The sequence below is a fragment of the Sinocyclocheilus rhinocerous genome, unplaced genomic scaffold, assembly GCF_001515625.1.
Source record: "Sinocyclocheilus rhinocerous isolate Xijiao unplaced genomic scaffold, SAMN03320098_v1.1 scaffold365, whole genome shotgun sequence".
Classification (NCBI taxonomy): Eukaryota; Metazoa; Chordata; class Actinopteri; order Cypriniformes; family Cyprinidae; genus Sinocyclocheilus; species Sinocyclocheilus rhinocerous.
In genome coordinates, this window is record NW_015659915.1 from 632,911 (window position 1) to 642,198 (window position 9,288).

The window sequence follows — 9,288 nt, forward strand, 5'->3', positions numbered from 1 at the left end:
ACAAAAAATTATATCTCTATATTTTCTGGGATTTCATCGATAACGATAATTAGACGATATTTTGCTGAGTGTGTTATTGTGCTGGTATCTTAAGGACTTTCGTGGACAGCTGACTTCTGAAGTTTTTGATATTCTTCATATTCTGTGTGGTGGTCAGATAGAAATTAATCTTTTCCAATAGGTTTAAATTGATTTTTACCTTTTCTGGGCATTTTTACCTTTATAAAGCCATTTTTTCTAAACGTGTGCATTATCTCATGAGTCAAATTCTTACATTTAATCATTGAATTAGAATAATAAGACATTTGGGCTGTTACCAAGCAAATTAAATCAGTATCAACAAAATGTGCAATGCAGAGGAGAAACAGAAGCTGCATCTGAAGTGGCGTTTAGATGCCTTTACACACTGTTTAATGCAGGACACGCATGCATTTAACCTGCAATTACAAATGCATAAATATTGTTCTGATATATTAAACATAAAACGTTGAATACTGATATTTGAAATTATTTAAATAATAAAAAGATACTTTAAATGTGAAATTAAAACCGCCAGTAGGTGGCAGCAAGTCACTGTTAAGTGAGTCATTGCGACTGAATGTGTGGTTTTTAGGCATTTTTTCTTCTTCCTAACCCTTTGAGGACCAAATGAAACCCTTCCAGTCATATGCTCTGCCTGCCCCCCCGTCAGTTCTGGAAGATTTGCAGCCTCGCTAGTCGCTACCTTCGGTACAATCAGTACTTACGCTACTGAAGAAAAACAAGTACCGGCAGGATTTTAAAATGTTTATACCGACTTGGTACCATAGTATCAGTTCTCGTGACATCCCTACCAGAAAGTACTGTCAACAGGCAGAAAAAAATAATAATACAATTTCACCATGTTTTTAGGAATAAAATGTCACATAAATCAGTGTGAATGATATATGAACAACCCCCTCTATAAAACCCTTCAGAATGTACTGTATAGCGAGGAAAAACACTAAAATTTGGTGTATGTAAACGCGGCTGAAATGAAGTAAAAAATTCACTGCCTTTAAAGATATCAATTGGAATTGACATCTACAAACACAAATAGATAAACTGCAATAAAATAAACACTTAAATGTGTATTTTGGTTGTCTTCTTTTCACTAGTCTGAAAAAAAGATATGTTAAAGAAGTAAAATAGCCCAAAATCTCAAAATTGACCAGTGCATGAAAAACGCTGTTTGCCTGTAGTGTCTTGCATTAACGTTTGTAAAATTTCAGTAAATGAAGCACAAACCATTAAAAAGTCCAAACTTTTGTCTGGGGTTAAATCTGGGGTTCCCACCTTCAATGCTGTCACTATCCTGAAGCGCAGGATAATAGCTGACGTCAGGAAACTGCACATAAGGGCAATAACACATCTGTGACAGCCCAAGGCCTACGGGAAAATGCCAGCCGATGGGCTCCGCTGGTGTCTGAACCTGCTGAGAGTCTGCAAGCAAAGCCGCCAAATCAAACACTGGGCTGCCAAGGGCTTCACTCCCAGCGTCAGAATCAAACCCCAGGAAGATGTCAGCACTGGGATGAGTGAGTCTATTTGACACGGATGAATCCACCTCACGGTCTGTTTCTGCATGTGCATCAAGCTGGTTGAATGCAGAGAGCATGTTATCAATGTCTGAGTGAATCTGATATTCAATATTGGGAAACTCAGACTCAGTCATCACAGGATCTCCATCATTTGTTTCTTCTAGACACCTGAGCGCTGATTCTGAGAGGTTTACGTCACTGTTTGTCCTCTCTGACCGCCGACACGCTCTCACACCAACGTTTCCATCACACACAGATGCTGCAGGAGCTTCCATCTGATTGACGTAACGCAGTGGTTTGTGCACGTCTTCATGCATTTCCTCCTTGTTCAACTCTTCTGGTGTCTTTTTCAGCTCACAGACGTCTAGTAGATCTACCAGCACTCCGCGAGGACTCTCAGTGTCCGTGTGGTTTGGATCAGGACCGGTGGATGTTTTTATCGTGCTGTTCCACTGCAGTAACAGGCCCGTCTGCTGCGGTCCAGAAAGAGCACCGCCACCATCCCAAACCTCTTTGCCATTAACGTACACAAACGGCGCCTTGCACCACAGTTCTGTGGAGAGAGAGAAGATATAAAAGTGACAGATCTATTTTGGAAAAATAAACATTTTCTGAAGCTACTGGTGCTGAAAAACTACAGGTACCACAAACAAAATAAGTACCAAGGGCATGTTAAAAAAAAAAGTCGATTCCATCCCCACTGCACTTCTGACACGATCCCAAACGAGATCCATATGAATGCATGCAATATCCTTGTTTCTGAAATGCGATGAGATCACACGCCAACCGAAACACGCAAGTATGTCACATGGGGTGTCAGGGGCTAGTTGTCACATGGGGAAGTTGTCATAATCAAAGGTTCTGAATCAAGTCCTATTGAACAAATGCTTATTTCCTCTAGTGGTGGTTTCAAACACTTCAAAACATAAATTGCAATTTTTCCAATTAAAAACAATACAGGTTTGCTGTGTTCATTTGTAGGGCAGCAGAATTTGTCCAAAATGTTGTTATTATATATCAATCAATATGGCTATAAAATAACAATATTATTATTATTATTAAATAAAAATCGTAAATAAAACATCTCTTCCATCTTTATTTGACCCTCTAACTCTAGCAATCTCTATTCTAATTCTATTCTTTAAAAGACTTGCCTTTTAGACTTGCACTCGATTCATTTACTGCTTGTTTTCTTAAAAACTAACACTAGCTTGCTCTATTCTTTTTCTATTCTATCTATTCCTTTTTTTATTTATTATACAATTAACAAAAGCAAAAAGGCCTCTAACACTAGCTTGCTCTATTCTTTTTCTATTATATCTGTTTTCTTTTTATTTATTATATAATTTTAAAAAACTTGCTACATGTACTGCGTTAAGCTAACTGAGACTTGTTATAGAACTTGTATATCTATGCTCTTTTGTTTATTTTAATTGCTTTTATTGTCCTCATTTGTAAGCCGCTTTGGATAAAAGCGTCTGCTAAATGACTAAATGTAAAAATATACAAATTACTAAATAAAAACAATATAAATGTTAATATTGCAATATTTCACTGTAAAAAAAAAAAAAAAAAAAAAAAAAAGAGTATTTAAGGAAAGTAATGAAATTTCTTTTACATTACAACTGTACAATTACAATACTTTATGGCTGTTAAAATGTCTTCATTTTCAAATGTTAAATAATCATTTATTTTGACAGAAAACCGCAGGGAGCCCTGAAACCTTCTCTCTCTTTTTGATAAGCGCTGGTCATTAAAAGTTTGCGTAGACCGTTGCCTCGTGTCTTGTTCTCAGATGCATGTTAAAGCGACTCAAACTCACAGCAGATGCAGAAGGAGTTTGTGTGGAGCAGCATTTACTGCAAATCAAGACATTCTGAGACTTTGCAAACACCACTGGATCATGAGCTGCTTGTGAGTAGGGCTGGGCGATATATCGAGTGTGTACGATATATCGATATATGCTTTATAAGCAATACGGTATGAGGCAATACGGTTTAAATCGATATACTGTAGTTTGATACGAGCACACCTGAAAAATATAGCGGAGGACACAGACAAAGCTGCTGCGGAGAAAGTGCATAATCCAATTTGTTCTAAACATGTGACAAGCTTTATATTAAGGGCTTTTAAAAAACTCGTAAGATATAGTATAGTTTATAATTTCGTATAGTTTAAAATGGCTCTGACAGAAAGACTGCGAGTGCCGCTGACAAAGATGCTACACGTGCTGTTTAATGTGTTTGAGATGTGCCGTTTTTCTTAATGCATAACTTACATTTTATAGGTATATTCTCCATCTGTAAATGTTAGAAAGTCACGGAAATATTTCCATTTTGCTGCATGAGCCTTCTTCGCTAATCTCCGCTAAACTTCACAGACTTCAGTGAACGAGCGCCGCCGCGTGCATGCGCGCCAAACAGACAGAGCGCAATAATTCTGACTAAAATATATATTTCACTGAAATATTTGTAGTTGGACAATGTGACGTATGTATGACAAGCTTTATATTAAGGGCTTTTAAAAAACTCGTAAGATATAGTATAGTTTATAATTTCGTATAGTTTAAAATGGCTCTGACAGAAAGACTGCGAGTGCCGCTGACAAAGATGCTACACGTGCTGTTTAATGTGTTTGAGATGTGCCGTTTTTCTTAATGCATAACTTACATTTTATAGGTATATTCTCCATCTGTAAATGTTAGAAAGTCACAGAAATATTTCCATTTTGCTGCATGAGCCTTCTTCGCTAATCTCCGCTAAACTTCACAGACTTCAGTGAACGAGCGCCGCCGCGTGCATGCGCGCCAAACAGACAGAGCGCAATAATTCTGACTAAAATATATATTTCACTGAAATATTTGTAGTTGGACAATGTGACGTATGTAGGATTTAAAACCTACAAGTAAGTAGGGCTGCACGATAAATCGAAATGGAATCGAGATCGCGATTCGACAGAAGCTGTGATTGTCATGCGTATCTTTCAGTGAAGCACGGTTCTGTGATCAGCAGTAAATCTCCATCCAAAGGCCAGAGGGCGCTCTCGCGCTGAAACTCCAAATACGCCTCGCAGAAGAAACCCAGAAAATGCCTATCGCTGCAGCTGAATAAACAGAAGATTCAACAGCTTTCATTGAATCAACGCGACTAATAAACACACGACTACGGCAATATACGGAGTTCTTATTATCTTATTATTATAATTTTCATTAAAATAAAGTATATTAATAATGCAATGCCTTTATCACTGCTTAAAGGGATCTGCGGTAATCAAAATAACCTAATACAACTCTGTGCTTTTGTTCTCATTTATTTTCATTTTTAGTTTAGTGAATTTAACTTCTGCTTTAAAAGCATTATTTTTGTTTTTAGATTGCAATGTTACAATGTTAGAATGAAATGTGATATTGACCCTTTTCGCACATAATATTTAGGCTTACATTGTTACATTCACTTTATTAGTTTTCATAGCCTTTAATATGTATTGTTTCGTTGGACAACATTGGGCGGTATGTAAAATATATATTAAATACAGATAAAAATAAAAAAAATCCAGATACAAAAACGAAAATACCGAGATATATACCATACATCGCAAATTGGCCAAAAAATACCGAGATATTAATTTTTGACCATATCGCCCAACCCTACACTGAATAATTGAACACAGTTCAATTACAGCGGATATACTCATTTAATTAAACCACAGCCTTTGTGATGTGATAGTCATGTTGCGATTTCAGTTTTTAACTTAATCGTGCAGCCTGAAATTATGAATTCTGTCTTTCAAACTAAAATTCCACTATTAAGGCTTTTAGTGTCATACTAGAGTTATATTCCTCTTGTCTGGGTTTGTTTCAGAGAGACTGTCAGTCTGTGTGTTAGCGGCGGAGATTTTACAACATTTCTTTCTGCAGCAGAACTACAAAGAACTACTCTTTGTTACACCAGAACTACAAACAATAAAAAATAATTAATTCAAGTGACTCTGATTCATGATATTTTTATTGGAGATGTAGCAGCAGTTAATTCTGCAGTGGATTTGAAATAAGTTCCACTGGCAGAGCAAAAACACAGAAAACAAGAGAGAAAGTAACTACCGATATTGTGTCTAAAATGCAAGTTACTGAATAATAACTTCTTTTTTTAGTGAACAGTTGTGTAACAGTAATATCACGCTCCCAATCTGCAGTGTGTTCTGAATATCAGCTGTCGGTACTGATACATGCAGAATAACACACATCTGGTTCACTGTAAAAAATGACCGTGAATTTAACGGTAAAAGACTGTAAAAATGCTACAGTAAAAACCTGTTAAATGGTTAACATAAATTCCCCTACTATATACGGTGAAAAACGCTTTTTGGTGACTCTTTGAAACCAGACCAGGCGTTTATAATTATTTATTACTATTTCTTGGAAAATTCTACATTCATAAATGTAAACTTTAAAAGAAAACACCTTTTTGTATATTTGAGGAATTCTATATAGGATATTTTAAGTAGTTCTAAAAATTTGCCAGTGAGACAAACAAATATAAGCTATAATAAGAAGAATTTCATATATAGTAAGCCTCTTACTATGTTGTCTTCATGATTGTAAATATAATTTTTTTGCATAATAAAAATAAATTTAGAAGTGTTAGTTAAAATGAAATAATTTTTGTTAAATTGTGTTTATTCTATTTACAGTATCTGTTATATATTTTATGACTGAATGTGATTGTTGTTTTGAGTCCATAAAAATCTGTTTTTGTAAATAATACTGGATGACTGACTTCTGTTATCAGAACTGCTGTGGTTATCATATACGGTAAGATGGGTAAAATACAAACAGCTGAAACTGCAACATACAGTATTTACTGATGAGTTTAAACACGGAATGCAGCATCTAAGATATTATTGTTAGAAGAAATAAATGGAAACAATTGCTAATTTTGTTGTAATAGCTACTGGTCAGTTGTTAAAGCACAAACGGCCTCGGAAAAGAGTTATCAGAAGACAAAAACATCCTTAAAATCTCATAGTAAATCTCATACTCGGATCAAAACATATGCATTTTCTTTCTTTTCTTTTTTTTTACATATGTGACCCTGGAGCACAAAACCAGTCATAAGGGTCAATTTTTTGAAATTGAGATTTATACATCATCTGAAAGAATAATAAATAATCTTTCCATTGATGTATGGTTTGTTAGGATAGGACAATATTTGGTCGAGATACAACTATTTGAAAATCTGGAATCTGAGGGTGCAAAAAAATCTAAATATTGAGAAAATCATCTTTAAAGTTGTTCAAATGAAGTTCTTAGCAATGCATATTACTAATCAAAAATTTAGTTTTGATATATTTACGGTAGGAAATTTACAAAATATCTTCATGGAACATGATCTTTACTTAATATCCTAATGATTTTTGGCATAAAAGAAAAATGGATAATTTTGACCCATACAATGTGTTGTTGGCTATTGCTACAAATATACCCCAGCGACTTAACACTGCTTTTGTGCTGCAGGGTCACAAATATGCATTTGGCAGACACTTTCATCCAAAGTGAGATTGCATTCAAGCTATATATTTTATCAGTTCATGCATTCCCTGGATTCTTCATGCCAGATGCATAAACAAACGAATAAACAAATAAGTAAATCTTTGATTAATAAAACATGTTTTGTTCTCAGCATGAACATACGTGTAACGTTTTTAGGATTTTTTGTGATCAAGGCAGGAGAGCATCATTTCAACTAATCATTGGCAATAACAGCTACATTAGCAAATGTGTTTCATGCATGCAGTTCATGCACTGCCGTGGCAATTCCTTTAAAACTAAAAGAGAAATAATTCCAGACAGCACATGAATGATGATACTAGTTTTGAAGTGCTTTGCTGCAGTTTGAACAGACTGCAGGAATGTGTCTGCATGCATTTGACTAATGACTTTCTCTTTGCATGCACAGGTGGATTCCAGCAGTAGTGCAGGTGTCACATATGCACCTGTTGCTAAGACACATAAACCAGCTTCACACTGGACATCACTAGACCTTCATATGACACTGTTGAACTGTATGTACAAGATGAGGAGTGATGAAGACATCAGTGTTCACAGTCTCTCTCTGGACTCCCTCAGCTTGACCGTCTATGAGAATCCACACGACGTGATTCTGGAGGATGAAGGCGACACAGAGCCGGACGCTCAGGTTAAGAACCGGATATATATACTGTAGATCTGAATCAACAGCGCTCAAGGTTCGTGCTGAGAACTTGAGATGAGGCCTAGTACAGGATGCATATTCATAACTGCAGCTTAAGATAAATTAATATGCATTAAAAAAAAAAAGTTGTGTTTATAATTCATTTCATTTTTGAGTATTTCAATTACCCATAAACATGTTATCATATTTCTTTATAAATCTTTCAAATGTATTTATTTGTAATATTTAAATCACATTTAATAAATACATTTTCATTGGGCCAAGGTTGAATGACACTTGCGGTAATTAAAATCTGTTTTGAAATAACTGATTGTAGTTTTATCAGTAGGACATACTACTACATTCAACATATCAAATAAATAAATAACGTAATTATTAATGCTTTGTCACAGAACCTGCGTAAGACTAATGACTAACTCTGCCACCATTAACCTCAACCATCATGGACTCGGTCCTCTGGGAGCACAAGCCCTGGCCATCGCTCTCGTGGTAATACTGACCGTTTCTGATGCTCTGATGATCTACAGCTGATGCTCTGATGCTGATCTCAGATGCTCTGTGTGTAGACAGACATGCACACCACAACACTGGAGCTGGCAGACAACTCCCTGTTAGCCGAAGGAGCCAGATATCTCACGGAGATGCTGAGGGCCAATTTCACCATTCACAATCTTGTAAGTCTATTTTACTATTCTCATTTACCTGTTGTGATGAATTTGTCCACTAGAGGGAAGCAAAGCATTAACTTCTGGCATCTTCCAGGATCTTTCTGACAATCACCTTCAGTCTGCTGGAGCCGAGTGTGTCGCTAAGATGCTCCTGGAAAACATTTCCATTAAATCATTAAAACTGTCAGGTATTTCATGCATATGTGCATACAGCACGATCAGATGGTAAACCTGATTCACAGTGAGACAGAACGCAATGTGTATGTTCACAGGGAATACATTTGCTGAAGATGATGCCAAACGGTTTGCAGATGCGTTTCAAGTTCAAGTGTCACCGTCTGTTTATGCAACATAAATCTAGTTAAACAGATCGATCATCCAAAGATGACAATTCTGTCATAATTTACTCAACCTCATCTTTTTTCAAATCCATATGACTTCCTTTCTTTGGAAATACACAAATGGTAACTAAACCATTTTACATTTACATTGAATCATTTAGCAGACGCTTTTATCCAAAGCAATTTACAAATGAAAACAATAGAAGCAATCAGACCAACGAGAGAACAACAGTATACAAGTAGCACTTAAGGACTTGTTCAATTATGCCCTTGATGAGCCCATTAGCCCCTGGAGCATGTTAGGATGCAATCATGTATCTTTTGAGGGGTTTGTGGAGTTCTTGGCACGTTCCCCAGCTAAGGGGGCTGCAGTGCCTCCCGTGATGGCCAACAGGGCTGCAGCGCCCCCGAAGGTGGGCGACGAAGCTGCCGCGCCCCCAGTGGTGGCCGAAGAGGTGGCAGCGCCCCCAGAGGCGGCCGATGAAGCTGCAGCGCTCCCGGTGGTGGCCGA

The 9,288-nt window shown here is 36.7% G+C and overlaps 1 protein-coding gene across 1 annotated transcript in view; it reads right to left on the reverse strand.

Moving 5' to 3' along the window:
- The window catches only part of angel1 (angel homolog 1 (Drosophila)), a 23,084-nt gene extending 15,495 nt beyond the window's left edge, over nt 1-7,589 (reverse strand). Inside the window, exons 1-2 of the mRNA XM_016533075.1 lie at nt 7,583-7,589; nt 1,267-2,112 (exon numbers count right to left, since the gene is read on the reverse strand). Of these exons, the coding sequence (XP_016388561.1) occupies nt 1,267-2,112; nt 7,583-7,589 (853 nt within the window). The remainder of the gene's footprint in view (nt 1-1,266; nt 2,113-7,582) is intronic.
- Between the last annotated feature and the right edge of the window lie 1,699 nt (nt 7,590-9,288).